General features: G+C 36.3%; 1 protein-coding gene across 3 annotated transcripts in view; it reads right to left on the bottom strand.

Moving 5' to 3' along the window:
* The window catches only part of grik1a (glutamate receptor, ionotropic, kainate 1a), a 31,510-nt gene that overhangs the window by 5,712 nt on the left and 3,741 nt on the right, over positions 1–22,057 (bottom strand). For 2 of the 3 annotated variants that reach the window (XM_016673409.1, XM_007555608.2), the window contains exons 2-15: positions 15,861–16,028; positions 14,938–15,195; positions 14,144–14,325; positions 13,996–14,049; positions 13,671–13,841; positions 12,218–12,361; positions 10,063–10,170; positions 9,827–9,871; positions 5,583–5,699; positions 5,199–5,402; positions 4,864–5,087; positions 4,423–4,541; positions 3,442–3,659; positions 2,567–2,789 (exon numbers count right to left, since the gene is read on the bottom strand). In XM_016673409.1, the coding sequence (XP_016528895.1) occupies positions 2,567–2,789; positions 3,442–3,659; positions 4,423–4,541; positions 4,864–5,087; positions 5,199–5,402; positions 5,583–5,699; positions 9,827–9,871; positions 10,063–10,170; positions 12,218–12,361; positions 13,671–13,841; positions 13,996–14,049; positions 14,144–14,325; positions 14,938–15,195; positions 15,861–16,028 (2,235 nt within the window). The remainder of the gene's footprint in view (positions 1–2,566; positions 2,790–3,441; positions 3,660–4,422; positions 4,542–4,863; positions 5,088–5,198; positions 5,403–5,582; positions 5,700–9,826; positions 9,872–10,062; positions 10,171–12,217; positions 12,362–13,670; positions 13,842–13,995; positions 14,050–14,143; positions 14,326–14,937; positions 15,196–15,860; positions 16,029–22,057) is intronic. The other variant, XM_007555617.2, reaches the window with a different exon arrangement.

The following is a 22,057-nucleotide window of genomic DNA, read 5'->3' as shown; positions in this document are numbered from 1 at the left end:
CCTCATATTGTTAAATAACTGATTTTATGTATTGAAGTTTTAAATATTACATTTGAGTTTCCATGGATGTAAAAATGACTGCTCAGTTTAAAAATTACATTATTTAAATCAGTGTTTAAAGGTGAGCAAGCAAATAATAAAAACAAGTCACATGGGCAGACAATATAGACTTTACACAAAGATTTAGTCTCAGAGGCAACTGAAATCAGTTAATTAAAAAAATCCTTTCTGAATATTATCTCATGGTCTCTGAACTAAACTGAACTTCTCTGCTCTGTTTCAGTTTGAGGTTCCAAAGTTGATGATGTGAGATGCAACGCATGAAAATTTCAACCGAGGCTTGCACTCAGATGCCTGGATTCAGAGTACAGACCATGGCACCACAAAATCTTTGTTGACCTTTAGTAAACACCTGTGATGAATAGAACATACTAAATCTGTTTCTGTCTGGTTTCAAACCAGAGACCTATTGCGTGTAAAGCAAACATGATAACCACTACACTACAGAAACTCATGCTCTTTGCAGTGTTCCTGGTAGATGATCCAAATTTTGTTAGAGACTGATGTCAACGATGGGCATGGAACAAAGTCAAATACTTATACCACAGATCCTCTCAGAGAGCACAGTAACTTGGTGAACAAACTGTCAGACTTATACTTGTGCCTAATTTCACATTACAGTCCATAAACTAACCTTGGGATCCAAAAATGTATAGAAAATGTCATTAGCAGAGAAAAACGGTTCTACAGAGACTTGGCTAAATGGCTATAAAATAAAATCAATCGTTACAAATAAAAGATGATTCAAAAATAAAATTAACACATTAAAATAAAAAAATATCTGAAATACAATCAACATTTGAAAATTAAAAATGGTTAAAAAATAATAGCAACACTTCAAAATACAAAATCTCTGGAAAATAAAATATTATTTATGTTGTTTTGAAAAACATTAGAATATAAGCATTTTATCAAATCTTCATTGTGGTAAGATCATGTAAGTTCTTCTTAAATCCATGGAAACTCAACAGTTTGTAAGGTAGGTGAGTTAGCTCAGCAGGTTAGAGCACCGTGCTGGTAATGCTGAGGTCGTCAGTTCAAACCCCATATGGGGCAATTCATGTTTAAGGTCTTTCAGACAATCAACACTTCAAAAAAAATAAGGGTTCAAAAATAAAATCAACACTTTACAATAAATAAGGGTACAAAAATAAAATCAACACTTTACAATAAATAAGGGCCGATGTTAATATGATTGTAATTTCACGGATAAAAATAGTACATGACCGATTTTTTTTTTTNTGTCATGTTTATGACAGTGTCATGTCAGTCTTATTCAACCCCCTTCAAATAAAGTGTTACCAATGTTTCTAATGGTGTTTGATAAGCATTATTTAGACCTGATTTGCATAGAAGTCCTGTGCAAAAGCATGGCCAAATTAGTTCCAAAATCAAGTTTGGGCTTCAGCTTTCAGTTCTGCCTGAATTACAAAGCTGTAGGTTTTATTTAATCCTGTGGTGCTCATTATTTTCAGCACTCGTGTACTTTTCCGGCAGGGAGACAAGCATGAGAGCAGCAAACAACACAACAATTAACTGCCTCATCAACTAGGCATGCTGGCATGAATGAAAGCTGAGTTTGAAGGTGTGTAAAACTGTGCAAAGCGTGTCTTATTTTCCTCCTAACGATTACTGAGAAAAGGAAAACTCAGAATAGATCTTTCAGCGTTGGCTTTTGGTATTTTCCTGTCTTTTTCTAATTACTTGGTTTAAGGTCAAAAAATATTTTAGAGGCAGTCCTTCCTCTTCATTATTCCATGGCCCCACATCATAATGTTGCTGCCGTCTTGATAAACAGCATTCTTATGTTTGAAAATCATTCTTGATCTACATCTGTAAGTGGGCAAATACTTTCTCCCCACAATGGAAGCATTTTGTTTTAAAATAAGCAATTTTACAGAGAGGAAGCATGCTGACTCTGGATATAAGATGTACTGGTAATTGGTCAAAACTCTCTTCATCAACAAAGATGTAAAATCTGTTTCACTATGAACAGTGACAATGTTTCACTAGTTAATAACAGGCTTGCTTCTTGGTGACTTATTCCTTAATAATACTTCCCTTTTCTCTATGCAGTTATTGTTGGTTGTAAATGATTTATCCATTATAGAAAGACGTCATTTCACTGTGAAGTTGTTAGAAATTAATTAAGTCCTGAGAAGGAGGAAGCCAGCAGCTTCAGAGGTATGTCACCTGTTTTAGCTGACTTTTGCCATTTAAAATGGCTCAAAATGAAAATGTTTATAGTAGTGGAACGCAGATAAACTTTCCCAGTACCGACTGTTGTTGTGGTTGGTGCAGTTTTGTTGAGCTGACCAATATGTATTTCTTATTTTTGACTATCTTGGCAACTGCAGTGACATTCTTTAAGGCAAGTCTTGAGATTTTTCTGAAATAACTCTAATTCCCTGTTAGATGTTCACAGTTTGGAGTTTCCCACAGATTTGAGTATTATTTAATCTAATGAGTGCTAACAAATAGGAAATGTTGTTTTAACTCCTCTTACCAATAGGTGTTCCTACTCCGTAGCCCTTGGAGTCTATGAGCCCTCCGATCTGTGTAAGGTTGCAGTTTCTTTGGCTGATGTACTCGATGCTAGTGGATTCCATCAGCATGGCATAATCAGTTGTCAGCACACGGGTGATGCCTTCCTTGTTATTCTTCACTAAAGCTGTTTTCCTGCTGCTCATAAAAGCCCACATCTTTTCATAGGTGGAGATCTTTGATTTCTGAAAGATCAAAAAGAAATGTGAGCTGGTACACAGATTTAAGGGAAAATCTAAGTGGGCCTATCAATTATTCTAGATGCACATGTAGGATACATGCCACGTGTGATTAAGTAGATTTGATGTGCAGCCACAAAATGTGAGTAATTGTAAAATTACAAAGTGTATAGCTCATTGTGAATGTCTCTTCTTGCTCTGCCAGAGAAAATGGGACAGCTGTGTGGTAAATCTCCCCCGGCTGATTCAATTTGTTGAAGCCATCCACCCAGTCAGCTTCTTCCCATAGAGGCAGCCATAATCACTGGCTGCAATCTGGGAGGATAAAGCTCAGCATGAATCAACCCCACTGAGCCACAGCATGTGAGGAGAGGTGAATGTTGTGACGCAAGAAAGTGACAGTTCTACCGAAGGACACTATTATGGTTCTCAAAAGGCTTGAGTCACCTCTCTCTTCTTTATGTTTTAGTTTTTTCCAAAGAGCAGAAGACCAGTCTTAACTGGTCTCTGAGCAACATTTTTCCAAGAGATAAAGCAATGTTGATGAATGCTATATATACCCAAATATGCAAGTATGGAAGCTTAATACGTAATGTGCAAAAAATAAAATTTAGCATTAGCATTAGCATTTATTATTTAAAAACATCTCAAGTCTTGCCTTAAAGAATGTCATTGTGGAGCCGTCCCTCACTGCGCCGTATTCAATCCTTGTTTGTTTGGCGAGGTCGTCTGCAGAGTCGATGGGGGCATCCATTCTTTCAACTGTCAGGAAGGCTGCCAAGTTGGCCGTGTAGGAGGATATGATAATTAAGGTGAAAAACCACCAGATACCCCCAACTATACGGGTAGACAAAGCCTTAGGCATCACTTCAGAGCCTGGAGACATTGCAAGAAAAATAATGAAAGTTAAATGCAACCTTTAAGGGTAAAGGTTTAAAAGTGTGGTAAAAGTACAACAGGAATGGAGCTAAATAAATGTACGATATATATGAGCATATTCAAATTTTCTTTCCCTCTCATCATGGTGCTCATTCTCACGTTAGAAGTCAATAGTTGACTGAACTAAATGTATGATGTGTAAACAGGTCATATTTTCTTGGTAAAACTCACTACTGATGTGCGCCTGCTGTGATATAATATATATAATATAATATTTAACTATGTTAAATGTAAAATTGTCAGAATTTTTCCTTTAACACCTATAACATGTTTTTTTTTATTTTTTACATTTTGAATGATACTTTCTGATTGTTTGGTTTTTGTAGAAATGTTATTTAAATGTTTCAATATGGCAAAAGCACAAATTAAATAGACTTATGTCAAAATGGAGGAAAAACAGTCAGAAAGTTTTTCATATGACTGTATATTTGCCGTGTAAACCTAAAAGAAAGAAAAACTGCATGTAATTAAACAAAAATAATTATTACATTCTCTGATGCGCTGACAAGCTATCAGTGCAGCCTTCTTACACTGGTTGTTTTGTGTATTGCCTGTCATCTATTGCTGCATCTCATACCTACATAAATAAAATGTCCAAATCATCCAACATAAATCTCACAATGTTTAAAACATGACAACTGTAATTTATGTCTAGCCCTTTAGCACTGATTAAAAAACACCAAAAACAGGAGATCTGAACCTTGTCGCATTAGCGCTCCAATGCCAAACCAGAAACTGTTGAGCAAGGTGAAGTTGTTCTGTACCAAAGTTGAGGATGGATTGCAGGCATGTGGGTTGTACCACTCATATGGTGTAAACCTGAAAGACAAAGAGTGTGAAAGAGAAATCGCACATAGCAATTGACAGTATGTTAGGCCATAAGTTATGTTTTACAGACAGTTAAATTATTATCACTTCAAGCAATCTATTTTCAGTTTTCACTTGTGTTTTTGAAGATTAGCTGAGACATAAATTGATAAAATGGGAAACCAACTTGTGGCCTTCATCAAAACCTACTGGCAACACTGACATTGCTCAGATTCTAACAGTCATGGCCGCTACCTTCACCTTACATGCATAAATCTGCCAAATCGCGCTTGTAACAACAACCATTGCCACATGCAGCAGTTTAGTGGTTTACCTTGCAATCACAAAGAGCACACAGCTGACCCCAGTGCAGGCTAGTAGCACATACATCCAGATGTCTGGGGACAGAGGGTTGAGGAAGGAGAACACGCCTGGATTGGTACCGTTGGGTTTCCGGTACAAGATACTGATTCCTAAAGTCATGAAGGGCTTGGAAAAGTCAATCACTTTTTCTCGAACATAAGTGATAGTCAAAGGAGCCACAGCAAGATCTGCGACCTGTTGATAAAAAAAAAAAAAATCACATTTTTAGAGATTAATTTTAAAGAAGAGAATAAAAAACTAGCAATGCAGAACAGTGAGAGTCACAACAAACTACTTTTCACTCACATGGTCGATTAGCTCCCGGACCATCCCGTTCCATTCTCCCTTATCATTCTGAGCTCCATACTTCCCATCACCCACCAACCGGACTTCATATGTAAAACCCAAGATGTTGGAGAGCTCCTTCAAAAGGTCCATGCAGTATCCCTCATAACGGTCATTTCCAACCAGCTCCTTTTCAGACTTTTTTACCATCACATAAGGATTTTCCTTGAAAAAAATATAAAAATAAACCTTACTACTCAAGTAGTCAATATGGCAGTACTTCTGTGAAATCTGAAGTTTTTGTCTGTCAACCCGAACAGGAATGAGTATTAAATAACCTTCCCTATCTTTTTAAAATCATCCTTCTTCTTCCTGTCATGTTCTGTTATTAACCCATCTTCTCACCTGTATGGTTGTGACAATCAGAGTCCTGTTAGCCAGAGAGTCTGTCACATTGGTATTCTTTTCCCGGTTGGGCTTCTCCATTAGTTTCATCCCCCTGTATGAGTTCCACACAGCCACCTGGAACCACAAACAGGATTTCAGACTCAAAAGATAACATCTGCTGCCTTAATCGAAACATGCTACATGTGACACCTGCTCTACTCAGCGAATAAGAAAAGCAGAAATCTAGCAGAGACTTGTTGAATAAACTGTAAAAAACCTGAATAAGGGTGTTATGTAATCACCAACACCTGCATCTTTAAAGGGAATAAACCGGCTGATCTTCTCATTCATTGGTGAAAAATAAAAACATTTTATTTGTTTTGTTTTCAAGGCTAAAGAGAAAACTGGAAGCTGCTTCAGTGAACTGTATATTAATCATATTTTCTAACTCGCTGAAGTGAGAAATTAAAAGAAAAGTGGAGGTAAAAAGATCTAACACTTCTGCATCCTTTTCAACTTTCTCCCTAACTCATTGTCCTAAAACATTTACCTTTACTTGGCTGAGCGCTAATGATTTTTACCAAAGTGCAGAAGCTTTTATGTATTTGACAAAAGATGATATTAAAAAAGAGAAGTAATTCCAAGTGCCTTGGTGAATGGCCTACATTCAGACATTCACCCATCGCCCATAGGGAAACCAATAAATAAAAATTCTTGTTGTCTTCTAAAATAAAATCATCTGATCCTTTAGTGATCTATTTGAAAAAAATAAATAAAATAAAATAAATGAGTTTTGAAAACAAGAATTGAGAGCATAAATTTTAATTTCTTTAGCACAAACATGCATTTACACATACAGGATCAGAAGTTACATACACTCAACCTATATGATAATCCCCAAACTGTTTTTATGTATCCTTTGTATTAGGAGTATACAGTAATACATCATTTTCAACCAGCTAGCTTTTGAGTTGACATTTAAAAAATTGCATATTCTTTTATCTTCGATATTAATGCATGAGAAACAAGACGCTGCCACAACCGTAACAGCTGATACAATCTAAGAGGTTTTAAAGTTTCTCCTTAACTCATCCAAACAAACCAATGAATATTTTAAACTTGTAATCCGTTCCTTGTGTTTAAAATGCAGAAATTTACCACCTACCATTCCTTGTTTTTGAAAGGCACTAAAACTGTGTGTTTCATATTCATTTAACACTGGAAAAAATGAAACATATTACAAACTCTAATAAGCTTATTTATGCCAAAGACAAATATGAGACTTTCTGATTGAAATTATACTATTTATATTTCTAATATTATTTGAACCTCAAATGAATCTTGCATAATCTCATTGGTTAATTTTACTCATTGGAGAAACAGGAGTAAATTATTACAATTAATCAGAATGATATTGTAAGTATTAATTAGCAATGTTGTCAAAATACATGTTTGCCACCTCTAAAACAAAGTGAAAAACCTTTTGCCACTTTTCACTGTAAATACATATCATTCTAAATTAAATATTTTGCAACCATACATACACAGCTCAGTTTGGATGTAACATTAAGGGACTGACACCAACAGGCATGAGTGAAACACAGGCAGCAGAGTCAGATGGGTTCAGAGGCAATAAAGGGCAACAAGGAGTCTGTTCTCCACACGATCCCAGTACGTGTGAATGAGGTTGGCCACACCAGGCAGTTTAATCCCAACAGTTATCAGATTAAAACAGGCATCTGTCAGATGGATTTTCAACCTCTCAAATCTTCTCAGTGTTTAAGAGCAAAGGGTCGTGGGAGCCCATGACAGTGATGCAGTAAAGTTAAGCGCATTAACTTATTATGCGTCACTGTTAATAAGAACTGGCAATGACAAGCCTTTCTCTTCTGGCATTAAACTCTCTAAACAAAACAATGTTTTTATTCTGGAACAATGGCCTGCTCTGTCAATCACTGCAAAGAGGATGATGAGCGGTGAATGCATCAGTGCCTCTGACTGTATTAAACTGAGATTAAAAGACAGTGCGGTCTTTTAAAACTTCAAGATCTGTACTGGAATTTCATTTCCAAAAAAATAAATAAAAAATACTTCACTCTTTATTAGAATTTCTTCGATTACATTAACCCATAAAATCATAAAAACTAGGAAAATCTGTATTATTTCTGAAATCACTATATATTTTTACCATAGTATTCTGAGTGGAAGTTCATAAACTATCATAGGATATTGCAGAAGACAAGAACAGATTGGTGTAATTAATTGATGCAATTATTAAATTAATTTGTCTTGAACCTTTCCACAACTTTTAAAACCACATACTTGAGAGTAATATATCTGAACACACATTTTAACTTTTTAACAGTCAAAATATTTTCATAAAAATCATAAAACAGTAATATGTGTTTGTAGTCAACCCCTTTTGCTATGCTATAGCAAAGGGGAATCTATTAGAGTGGAATAAAGTGCTTCCAATTCTTAAGTGATAAATATGCAAACACAGTCCTTGTATGAGCAATTTAATCTCCACATAGATAGAGCTGTTCTGCATCAAGCTGAAATATACAAAAAAAAATTGCAGTAATTATTTTTGGACCTAAAGAAGAATGATAGAGTCAGCACACTACTGTAGATAGTGGTATCTGGAACACTTCAAAGTGTTCATTCAGAAAGGCAGTAATGTGGGCAGCTATGTGTTTGATACTAGATAGTGTGCTAGATAGTAATAACTGCTAGTATATAGTAGTTATTAAAGCTAAAAACTAGGGATCAGGACTGAATCTGGGTGTAGTGATGAACTCAAACATGAGTCTTCATAGTCACATGAAGACAGTTGCAAAATTTGCCTTTTGTCACCTAAAGGACATTTCTAGGATTAAAGGACTAATGTCTCAGCAAGATCTAGAGAAACTCGTCTATTTCAGATGATTTCAGAAATCTGGCCAACTCAAATAGCTGGAATGTAGTTTATGTCAGTCATTGAGTTGCCTTTTCCCCTTAAAACTCTGAGTCATGGGTTTGCTGTATATAGCATTGCAAATTTATCATGTGTACCAGAGTGGCTTCCAATAAACACTGTTATAAAAACTGACTCTCTCTTCCTCATGTGCTTTAAGAAAAATGCTAAGAACCCTAAAGCTCATCCGTACTCAGAACCAAATCACACTGGAAAACCATTACCAAAGATTAGGAGCATACTAAGCCGAGCCAAGAAGGAGGCTGGAGGCAAAAAAAAAAAAAAAACATTTCCAGAGGAGTCAACAACTTTGAAGGAAATTACTTTATTTCTTATTTTTATTCTTTTCCACCTCTTCAAAGTGTGTCTAGCACACTAGCACCCAAAAACCAACCCAACTGCAATGAACTGATAATTCTATATTATTACCATGAAGTCAGGTGTTTTATGAGATGTGTATTCCATATAGTAACGAGGCCCTAAGGATTAGTGTTAAACGTTAAAAGGGCAACGTAAAATTAAACTGCAACATAAATCACGGCCTCTGGGACTTGACAGCTGATGACTGCCCACATAGCTGCCTTTCTGACGACTGAGGCAGATGGAGTTGGGAACTTTGTGCCCAAGCTGTCTAAGAGGATGGACTGGTTGAACATCTGTTCTTTGGCTCAAATGTTTTAAAAAGAACTACAAGGAGTATTTGAGGTCATTTTAAACTCAAGGAGATATTTTTTTTAATTTTTAAATTGATATCCTTAACTCTCCATTTAGCATAAACATAGATTTTTTTGGTCAAAAAGGATTGGGCTAACTGATAGCTTGTAAATTATAGCAACAGACGTCTACAGTCTTTAAACAACTAAAGTCTCAAAAACATGTTTATGCAAGTTCAATTTTATCACCCTTTAAACCATCATCAGATTTGCTTAGAATGGCCATTTATATGTTATAATAAAGGAAAGAGGCTCTAGATAAACTTGATGATGGTAAACTTACAGCATTTTATTTGTATCTATCTAGCTTTCTTTCTTTCCTACTTTCCTGTTTTCTTTTTGTCTGTCCTTCCTTCTAAAGATACTGAGAAAAAGTTTTCATGCTTGTCATATCAATCAGAACCAGCACCCAAAGCGCATAAAAGCTGAAAAGTCAAATATAGCATAGCTGTACACAAAATCATTGAAGGGTAACAGAGTTGACAAGGCAGGTAACAGAAGAGGTGGGTGGCATATGGAATGAAAAAACACAGAAAGGTCTGGGGAAAAAAACAACAACAAAAGGCTTCAACCAAACAGGGCACAGAACAAACCTTGATCCACCTTTTTGTGAGGCGACTTGTGCCCTCCACAACACCCTTTAGAAAATGTGAAGAAAGCAACATAAACCACAGACAGCATGGAAAGAAACAGTCAGTTGGTACAACATTAACATTACTCATGTCTCTGCAAATTTACAGTGTCAAAAACATGTCTTTCAGTCACCCGCCAAATACAGACCGAGCACGATGTTCGTGTAATAGCCTGCTCTTCAGGCGGCTGTACTCACTCTGGCAGTGCCGTCTTCTTGGAGGCTGATAATGTCCAAATCAAAGTCTCTCCTTAGGCCATCTGTCTTATTAAGTACAATGTGCCCTGTCAGTCCATCCCACTGTGCCTAAAGGAAGAGACACAGAAAGAAAAAAGAAAGAGCATCAAGAGAGTGTCTGAGTTCTTTGAATGTGTGGAGAGTGAATGAGATACACTGATAATTCACTCCCAGAATGAGACAGGACACAAAAGTCACATAAAAATAAAATATTCCTTAATTTGATTATGGGTCGCATTTCATTACAGTCGACTGGCCCGATTGAATGATTGAATCAATGGATTTGTTGATGTGTTTTTATGGAATTGTTCAACTTACAAACTCCTCAGAAGCTCATTTGCCTAGTTTAGACACAATGTGAGAGAATTAAAGGGAAAATAACGTTGTAGGACTTGACAGAACCTAAGTTCATTGCCACTAAATATTTTAACCCGAGATAAATAGTTGCCATGTGCTCCACACACTTTTATTAGCCCACACACATTGCACTATGTAAAAGTAACAGGACAAAGCAGGGAGATAATATATGCTTTGCATATGAGTCATTTAATGACACAGTCAGTCACACAGTGGGTACAAACAAAAAATGTGAAGAGAGAAATCATTTCCCTACACATAGTGTCCTGATATACATTGATCAATAAAATCCTAACTAATGTTAGAGAGAACTTCTTTTGTCATTGATCATACTTTGATCGTTGATCAGTTAGTTTGTTAAGCTTAGCAGACGCTCAGTTCAACCTGGTGTTTGCTAGATGCTGCTAGTCTAGAGGAGCTGTGAGGGGAAGTCGTGGGGAGGGCAACTCTGTAAGGCAAAAGCTCTGATGGGGACTGCAGCTCCAAGGAAGAGCTTTGTGGAAATAGGCAGTGCTTTGTGACAGCAAGTGTTTTATTAACACTGTACTTCACACATCTGGCCTTTGTGGAACAGTGGTAAGAGGAAAGACTAAATCAATATTAACTTAAATTCTTTTTTTTAATTTAATGCTTTTATTTTATTTTAAAAAGTGAATTATAATTAACATACATAAAAAGATGATTTACTGAATTTGCAGTTACAATTATTGCATGACTATTTTTCTGCTTTCCTATTGCCCTTTGCTCTCCTGAATGTTGAGAGAGTGGTATTTTCCTTTTTTTTAACCCTTACTTTATGAGCTGCTTCAAGTACAATATATTCAGCATTTAAACTGAGGGTTCAATACAGGAATAAATCAAATTACAGCATTTTCATCATGTCCCTGGAATGCTTTCTATTCATACATTATTAACTTTAACGTAAGGTTTTAATACAAAAGGCATACAAAAAGCTAATTTAGAAAAATATCTCTCTGCAATTGTTGCAGTTTAAACCACAAGATATTATTCATATTTCACGGGTTATCTGAGGATATTCTGAATGACAAAAGACTGCCTGCCAAGGTAAAATAAAAAGTAATTAACTTCAGTCAAAAACACATTGAACATGGTGCAGTAAAATATTCAAAGGAAAGAGAAATCACACTTATTGTAGTGTTAACGAAGCATGATGTCAAGGATTATGCTAGCTGCTCTCGCAATCAGACAGTCTATTATTAAATAATGAATAGCACAGGAGAATGAGTGCTTCAGAAAACAGTAAATAAAACTAGAGGCTAAAGAAGAAAATTCAAACCGAAAAAAAGCACACCATTAAGAAGAAAATCCAAGCAAGGGGATGGAGCGATAACATTCTCCCTCCCAGGCAGGCATCGGTCCTCAACTGGATTTAAGACTTAAAGAGATCAAACTATTTGAGCATCAAAGGCTTCATTTCTGTCTGTAGGGCATTCAGTCAGACAGCCGGGCTACAGGCCACAGGTTCTCAACCTTTTAGTATATGAAAGGCATATATTTTCATATTGACTGCTTTCATATGGAAGGGACCAACAAAATATATCGCCTCACTTGATATTAAATTTTTTTGAAATTCAACTCTAAAGCTGTGGCAGTATAAATGTAAAGAATGATCTTGTGCCCGGGCGGTCCTTTGAGAACCGACTCTGCAAATCTTGAAAACTCTATGGGAGTAAAGCTGAAAGCAGTAAGCGGCACAGGGTTCTTGGCTCCATAATGTGGATCATTTTCTGACTCCTACCTCCTTGAACAGGTTCATAAAGCGAGGTCCAAAGCGCCAGGGCTTGTGGCGGTGACACTGCAGCGAGCTGACGGTCATCTGAGTGGCCCGCTGCGACGCGACAGCAACCATGTACACGGCATCAAACATCAAGGCTGCATCTGTCTATAGAGAACATACAGAAAATATATGTGTTCACTCTTGTATTATTCAGAAGGAGCATTTTAAATGACTCCTGGCTGTAGGTCTTGTAAATGAAAATTAGATGGAAAGTGAGCCACTAAGCAGTGTGGATTATTTATTTTTTTCTTATTGGCTTACTTTACCCATCACTGTTTGTGTAACTTCTTTGATCCAATCAGATGTGTTTGTGACCATATTTACAGTTGTCATTCTACTTGTGTAGTTTTAATAGAGATGGTTCCTGTTTTGCAAGATAATGATGTAAAGGTAAATGCCTGTCATGATTTAGAAACCTACTGCAAAGAAGTCTTTTAAGTCTCACTTCCCAACTGCTTGACGCGCTCTGTTATGACACCAGATTTTTAAACCACAGAAATACATATCATTGACTTTCAGTCATTTTTGTGAAGCTTTTGGTAAACTCAGTAAAACTATTTATATTCCAGAATATCCATATAATCTAACAGACACTTATTAAATGAGAAAACAACTGTTTTTGGCAATGGAGTTGGAAACATAATGACCTTGTGGTGTTTTCCTCAAGCAAAACCTGACCAGCTCACATTCCTCCATAAAACATGTGGCGTTTCAGAGGATGCTTAAGGAAATGTAAGCCTGTCTGTCAAAAACTTAAAGCTGAAGCAGAGCTGGACTCAAAACATATCAATAAATCCCAGTGGACAGCCTGAGAATTAAGAAATTGACTTGAAACAAGCAGTGCATGCAAGAAACCCTTTAAAATATCTCATGGCTGAAATAATTCTACATTAAAGAGAGAGGCAAGCTTTCCTCAGAATAATGTTAGAGACTAGGCAATGGCTACAAAAAGCATTTAAATGAACAAATTTCAATCAAAATGTTCATCACTATCTGTTAAGTGGTAGGGTCTCCTAAAGTTTCCCACAGTAAGACTGCATAGTTTTTATATATCTTTTATTCAATTAGTAAAAACAGGTTTTTTTGTTGCTTATTTGCAATAAAATACATTTTCCTGAGAGAAAATTAAAAATAAGTCATTTCCATTACACAACAAAACATTAAATAGGATATCTTTCATAATCCTGATGACATGTGACACATTTATTCAGACTCTGAAACAATTAATGACCATAAATCCTTGATGTATTTTTAGATCTGCATCTGAGAGGAAGCAGAAAACGCCTGCATTTGGATTAGAAAATGTTCTGATTGATTTATCACTCTTCAATAAATAAAAAAAACACACATTTTTGATAAACTGTGATATGATGTGATAAACATCTGGCATCGCTGGCTTTGTGCCAAGACTTACTGTCATGACTCCTTCCATCAGACCACTCTCCTGTTTGGGAGCCTGTACTCTGTCCGAAGACCACTTGTCAATGGTCGAAGCCACCCACGGATCATCAAAGTTAAGCAATCTGAAACCAGTCATGTTGACCCCACTGTAACGGTAGGGTTCCAGGTCCAGAGCGAACAAATCCTGCCAGAGTAAAGAGCAGATGAAAATCAGAGGACTGAAGAAAATCTGAGTACACTGCAAGGAGGGAAAGAAAGTGAGCTTTAGTCATTTTTATTCTCTAGTCAATTAACAAAATGTCTCAGTCAAAAACCAAAACAATCTTTAACCATCTCACCAAAGTTGTGAAGAAAAAATGGTAGTATTCTGTCATCATTCCCATAGATGAAAGCTGGAAAAAGTAATAAAAACATCACTTATAATATCTCATTATAAAGGGTGAATAAATAACTAAATAGTTATAACACACACTTTAACTCACTGACCTGCTTTAGAAGTTCAGAAGCTGTGCGGTAAGAACAGTCAAAGATAATAAAAAACTCTCTGTCTTTCTTCAGCTCCTTCAGCAGCGGCCGAGCATCTTGGTTGCCAAGGGTGAGCTGCCGTATCCTGATCTTCAAGTTTAATTTAGCTGGAGCCTTAATCAACTCCTGCATGCGCATCAAACCTACAATAATACAAGAATTTTAATTATTTACAATTTAGTATTTTTTCTGGGAATTTCAACTTGGCTTGGGACTCTTGACGGAACAAAGCATCTGTGTCTGGCCCCTTCTGTTCTTTGTAATTATCTGTATTATTATCCACACAAAGTGTTGAAATAGTGTACAGTGACTGTCTGGACCCATTACATGATGTATGCATCAGATTTTTTTTTTTTTCAGAACACAAAATCGGGGAATGAAAGTTTCTAAATGAAATGTAAATAAATTGAGTTGAACTAAACTGAATCGCTTGCAAATATGATCCATCCATAGTACGAAATTGTAGCATTCTAATGTTTTTCCTCCGCTCAAATGTTCCTTCTTAAAATTTTGAAGAGTACCTCTCCTGCAGAACCAGGAATTTCCTATTATCAAAATGAATTTTTTGTCTTAAGGATTCTACAATGGCTTAAGAGTCAACAAATACAACACAGCACAAAAATAGGGGTAAGTTGCTTCCAATTGATGAACTTAAAATATTTTGCACTTTGCAAAACTTTGTTAATTTCTGACTGATATTTTACAAATATTAACGGTTACAACAGTGGTGTGATAACATGATCAACTGGCCTTACCAGTGCTGTCTTCATAGACCACTGTTAGTTTCCTCCATTTAAAAAATGTGACCACATCTAGGATGGCCCTGGCGATGGCTGTATATTCAGGATATAGGTTAATAAAAAAAGTGTCTTTGTTGTCCACTGAGGGGTGCTTCCACCGAGTCTGTATGTGAGGAACTTCCAGAGCGTTGCAGATGGACTGCACCGCACTGACTGAGGAGCTGTGAGAGGGTCCGAACACAGCCACTACCCCGAGTGCTAGCTGGTCACACACTGGTAAAAGAGAGGGGAAAAAAAACATAAGAACAAATTATTTTAAGACAAAATAGTTATTGAAAAAAGAGGTTTTGCCATGTATGTGCAGATCTTAACAGAAACTAAGATCAGGCACTTCGCACCAAGATGCTGATATATTGCCAGCGTGGAAGTGTTGCATAAATGAGGGTTCAGTTTGTTTGAAATATCTGACTTTAAAATAATACAAAAAAGTACTTTGAATCATTTTGTTCTGATAACTGGATTCATTGTATTTATTAATCATATTCATTGGAAATAAATGCTTGAAATGTATCAGAGTAAGGAAATAAGAAATATGTAACCCGCACTTTATGAACTGAATTACTGAGAAAAATTACTTTTATGATAATATTCCAATTTTTTGAAGATGAACCTTTAGTTAACACCCCTTTTTTTCCCCATGTTTTTGATTCTTAGTGATCTTCCATGTTCACAAATAAAATTTAAAATACCTTAAATCTGAAACAATCACAGCTCCACATTAAAATAGGAAAGAAAATCATCTGTGGGTCTTAAATACAGTATGTCCCACTGACGACAGGTAGTGGTCTATACTGCTGTTATGTTCTCACACTTTACTCGGACTGGGATTTTAGATGCACCAAAAGGTGATTCCATGTCACCGAAAGATGATTGCATACCTCTCCTAGAAGCCTCAAAGCCATCAAAGACGTTGATCCTCTGAATGTCGTAGGTTAGAGTTGCGTTGGGCATCAAGGTCTTATTGCGGTTTATGTTATTTACTGCAAACTTGAAGGCCAGCTCGTCCATGCTCACTAACTCACTTTCTCTGGTCTCGAAAATGCCACCTGGACACAGACATGATAAATTAAACTCTGTTGTGTAAAAATTCCCAACGCACACAAATATTATAGACATTCGCAGCACTCTGTATGACACAATGCACACTGTCTGGTTTAAACAATTTGAGTGCATTGCTGAAGCTGGTTTGAAGGAGCTGAGTGGGGGAGTGATAAAAGAAGGGTTTGTTTTATTTCTGGATTTTTTAACACATGCAAAAGATTTGATATGAATTATTTCAAAGTACGAGTGGCTGTGAATTTAGGATCAGAGGCCCTAAACCAGAATAAGGAGGACTTCTTCTGCCATTTTTTTGGATGAGTAAAAAGTTCAATTTTGATCTTATTTGTCCACATTTTTTTCTGAATCCACAACATAACTTATGACAGACTGCAAATGGGACTTTCTGGCAATCTGTCAACAATGCTTTTCATACCACCAATAGCCATAGCTACACTTATTAATATGTGTTGTTATAAGTGTAAAACTAATGTTTATTATGACTTATATCAACAAAATGCACATTTAGTTTCAGCTTCTCTTTGCTTTCTCATTGCAGAAAAGTAGTGATTCCAACTACTTAAAGCTGGACAAAGTCTAAAGTGCAAAAAAAAAAGAAAAAAGAAAAAAAAAGCCACACTTCTCTGGTTTTTACAATAAGAAGACCCAAGGCTACATCCAGCTACAGTTGCATGGCCCGGCTGTCAGCACACTTTGAAGAAACAACCCTGTTAAGTCAGTCTCGTGAAATTGCCTACAAACTCCTCATCAGCATCCTGTCATCGTGGTGCAAAAGATGTGAAGCCTGGACTCAAAGGCCACAAGAAATGGCGGTAGCATAATTGCACCCATCATGCTAAAGGGAAGAAATGAAAAGACTTTATCGGCTTATTGTTAAGTTTCAAAACAGACTTTTGTCAGATGAGTCAGAGCACATCAGTAATTGTCAGTCTTTAACATTTTTTCAGAGCAGTTACCTGAGAAAGTGGATGAAGGGCTTCCTTGAATCTAATTTCTAACAATTTGTCCTGTTTAATTAAGTCGTTTTCAACTTTTGAATGTTTCTTCTCTTTCGCGAACTCCTGATGATGAATAGCACAGAAGAAAAGGTAATGAGTGCCCCATCTCACAACTATTCAATAAACTAAGACAGCTTTAAACCCACCAGTGAAATTACAAGGGACTGTCCCTGACCCTGGCTGCAGCTTGAAGAAAGTGCTTCCTAAAGCAAAGATCAATGAGGACCATGACTTTCCTTCATTGTCTTTGAAAACAGAGCTCTTAATTATTTTGACAACAAAGAGTTTTCATTTTCAGGAATTTACAACATGCCAAGCTACTTGTATGTGTATCACATATAAAACCATAAGTATAGGGGGTTAGTGGAGAAAGCAGACCAAACTAGAGTCACACAGTACCTTGAACTTGCAAATTCGTAAAAAGAATTAGAAAGAATTTTACAATAATTGGTTGTAAATCTTTTACATTGCTGAGCAGGATTTTTGGTCCACCATTCTTTGCGGAATACTTTTAATTCAGCTGCTCTGGAGGGTTTCGAGCATGAAGGGCCTATTTAAGGTCATGCCTCGATATTGTTGAACCCCAGGCTTTGACTAAAGTGTGTTTGAGCTTAAGATCGATGGCCAGCCTATGTCCATTTAGTATTTTCTGATAAAAAGCTTAAGTCAAGAACAAGAACAAAGTTCTTTCTGGTCGGTTTCATTAATTATGACAGCTGATTCAGGCCCTGCAGCAGGACAGCAGCCCTACACCACACTACAATCACCATGCCCATTTTAAATGTCAGCATGATGGTTATTTTAGAAGCCCTGCTAGCTATATGTCAGAATTAATGAGACACTCAACCTCCAAAAACTTTCACTTTTGTCTTGCCATTTTTTGAAAATCAAGAGATATTTTGTCAAAAGTGAAATGAGCCTTTTGTTCTTTTCAGTCATCAGTGGTTCTCGCCTTGAAACTTTCCCATGGAGCCATTTTTGCACAGTTTCTTTCTTATAGAATCATGAATAATGACCTAACCTGAGCCAAGTGTGGCCTGCAGCCTTTCAGCTATTGTTCTGGATTGTATTTATTTATTTATTTATTTATTTTATTTTATTTTATTTTTTGCAGCATCCTGGGTGAGATATCAATGCACTATCAGATTAATTTTTAAATGCCAGCCACAGCTGGGACTGCCCCATGTTTGTCCATATTGTGGACAATGGCTCTCATTGTGGTTCACAAGAATCCCAAAGCCTTTAAAGAAATATTAGCAACCATTCGAGGACTGATAGATGACAATGATTTAGTTTTTAATCCGTTGTAGAATTTCTTTAGATCAGTGTATTATTTCATTTAATTTTATTCAGATAATGTATTTTGATCACTGTTTGGAACTTGTGCACAATATTTTTGCATATAGAGTAAAATAATTTTGCTGGTACTTTTACAGGTCATCCCCTGTTGTTTTTGATGTAAACCCTGTGAAGTTTGAGTTGAGTTGAATTTGATCTTGGTCTTCTGGGATGAGTTAGGAGGAGCTAGAGCTACTTTGCAACCAAAGGATCCCATTAGGATGCTTCCCAGGTGCCTATATTTATAGGTTTTCTGTGCACGTCCCATTAGAAGGAAATACAGGAAGTATCTAAAACTCATTGAAGGAACTATATGTATATTCTTGCCCGGCAACATCTAGAAATCTCCATAATGTCCAGGAGAGAGTTGGTATGTAGAGGAATGTCTAGGTGTCCATCCTGAAGCTTCATGACTCAATTTCAGATGGGTGGAAAAAATCAGACAGGTGCAAGAATGCGTAGGATATTCAGGTTTAACTATATTTTACTCTTTTCAATTAGAAACTTCCATAAGCTTTGGGTTGTCTAGATAATGTATTGCATATCTCCAGAAAATGTCCCAACTTTGTAAAACTATAATTCTGCTTTGGTAAAGAATAAAAAATATATTTAAAATGCAAACTTTTTGACTCCTTGCATTATTTGTTGGGTCAGCAGTGTGGGCATGTCATTGGGGGTGGGGGGTGGTTGGGTGATCAATTAATAATACAAAGAATCCATTTCTAAATTCATGTAAATTGTAGTATCACTGGTCAGGATACAGCATTAAAGTAATTAAAGCAGTGGCTTACAGAAATATGTACAGTACAGAGAGATGGATGGGTGTTTTGTCTGCCTCCAGTTAAAATAAAACACATCAAACAAAAAAGGCAGAGCCAATCGATCCATTCAACATAAGATGAAGATGTTTGGCTCTGTTTGTAAGCACGCATAACCTCACCTCATCCATCTTCTACTTCAGTATTTAATGACAAATAATTAGGTATGACATGAGTTCATTTGTCATCCCCTTCTTGTGGAACAGCTTGGTCTGTACTGTGGTCTGTAACGGCTGCAGTTACCTCTAAAAGGGAGGACTTTTATGCCCAACAAATGAATTAATGTAGCTCAGCGTACTAAAAGCTTCCATTCAACTCCAAAATAATGAGAAATAATTTGCCACAAGAGCACACAAGCACCTGGCATAAAATACATTGCAAATGGATGTTAAAAGTTTCCGAGGACTCGGAGGACTCAAAAAATAGCTTTTAGCACGTGTCTGTGATTTGCAGGTGGGATATATTTGCATAAAATTCACACACAGCGAAGATGGACAAAGGTGGCAGAAAAAATGGCTAAATTGTACATGATTGTTTTTCCCTAGAAGTTAGTGATTTTTTTTATTTCTCTTTTGGTTTTAAAGTTTAACATTCATGTGTAACAATGATTTATGTATCTGGGGTATTACAAAATAAAATATGCTATTTGAGAATTCCAGATTGTTCTACACCTAATATTTTTAAACCATGTCTTGACGTTAATTATATGAAATGATTTATAATTTATTTTGTCATCTATTTTTACTGAGGGGCTGGTATTACAGTTAAATAAAAAACAACAACAAAAAGAAATTGCTGCACGATACTTTTGACGTACTGCATGCTCCGTATCCTATTTTCATTAAAAAAGAGCGAGAGCAGAAAAGTCATTTCTCCTTGATGTGTTACTCACATTGATCAGGTTCTGAGTACAGATGCAAGAATTACATTTAAATGTTAGAAGTCCTATTTTCTTACCCATTACTATGTAACCTCATCACTGATTGTACGTTTATCCACTTATCTCCTGAGGCTACTACGCCTGTGCCTGTGCATGGAAATCACAAAATTAACGGAGTGGTTCCCGACTTTCATTGGATATTGGGTGATATCTGGCAACCAAACTATTAACATCAGCGCCTCGCTGAAGAAGCAAGGCAGATTGCTCCGGTTAGGTAGCAACAGGGAAGTAGTAAATATATCTGAAAAAAAAAAGACAATGGTTTTTACTTTGGTGTTCAAAGAAAGCAAAAAATACTCCACAAAATGTAGAAAACAATTAGAAAGAATGAGAGACTTAAACGGAAAGAAATGTGATAATTACAGTGACCCAGGGGATCAGGAAATACTGTTTACTATTTTTATAGCCTCTAGTCTTTCATTTGAATCAGGTCTTAAGTGGATGCTCATTATCGACATTTATGCCAGGAAATGTTAATCTTTTTTGGTTGTTGTTGTTTTGTTTTTTTTATCTCTGTTCCTTTTTTCTTTCTGTAAATCACTTTATAGTCTGCTGTATATGAATTGTGCTATACAAATAAGCTTGCTTTGCATTGCCTGGTGAGATAAAAATATAAAATACATGTTCAGTCAGCACTGTAGAGTTTGGACAGATTGAGAACATATTAAAATTCAAGGCACTTTTTTTCCTATTGCTACTTGAAAAAGCAGCGGGAAAAAGAAATGCTGTGGTTTTATAATATAAAGCTTTTTTGTATATTTGTGAAAGTAAAAATATTTTCAAAATCACCTTGCAAGTTAGGTTTGCAGGTTGTGGGAGTGATCGTGATGATGTATATTTTGTGAGGCCAGCTGGCAGCAGGATTTAAAAGTAAAGAGTAAAAAAAGGTGACACATATGGTTTCCATTAAACATGATCGCTGCACTGCGTTGTCTACCATTGTCATTTTGAGGATAATGCTATAGTAACACATCCAGTTCAGATATTATGCATTCCCAACGCCACACTTCTTCTTATACCAGCTTTATCTTCCTCTGGGGATCACTGAGAATGACATTTTCAAAAGAAAACTACCTGATTTCAATCTCTGGTTGTTGGTTTGTTGGTGCATCTCTTACTCAAAATAGAAATGGCTTCAATTTGCTGTTTGCTGTCTGAACTCTTGCTGCAAATCACTAGTGATGTCCCATCTTGCAGAGCATTAAACACAAATAAATAAGGGCATTTCAATATTTAAGAATACCATAAATTGTAGTAAAATCTCTTTGGGTAATTTCACGTCTTTTGAGTATCTTGGAATTGAGGTAAAAGGCCACAAACGAACTTTGACACTAACTTTATACAAAACTCCAACATATGTGGAAAGTTTCTTTACGGACTTGAATGAACTTCTATCTCTTATATGCATTGATTATGATTGTTTAATAATCGTCGGTGATTTCAACATTCATGTTGACAACCCCCAAGATCGAGGGGCAAAAAAGCTCTGTAATATATTGGAGAGTTTTGGTTTAACACAACATGTCAAACAAGCAACACACACTCATGGACACACACTGGATCTGTTTATCAGTAAGGGTGTGAATATTTCCAATGTTTCTGTAACTGATGTCGCCCTATCGGATCACTTTGCAGTTATCTTTGAATGTTCTTTATCCGTTAACCCACTTGGACAAAAAGCTACTATCACAAAACTTACTTTCACAGAAAACACAGCAGAAACATTTAATCAAATCTACTTTTCTTCCTCATCCTTAAGCTATAATAACATAAATAAGTTGATAGATGATTTTCAGTGCAAACTTTCAGATATCATTGATTACATTGTCCCCATTAAAGTGAAGGTTGTGTCTGGTAGGAATGTGCTAAAACTTTCTCCAGCTGAACGGAAACAAAACTGAAGTTATTATCTTTGGACCTAA

This window comes from Poecilia formosa, unplaced genomic scaffold (assembly GCF_000485575.1).
Source record: "Poecilia formosa unplaced genomic scaffold, Poecilia_formosa-5.1.2 Scaffold3, whole genome shotgun sequence".
Lineage (NCBI taxonomy): Eukaryota > Metazoa > Chordata > Actinopteri > Cyprinodontiformes > Poeciliidae > Poecilia > Poecilia formosa.
This window is presented reverse-complemented; position numbering and strand designations above follow the sequence as displayed.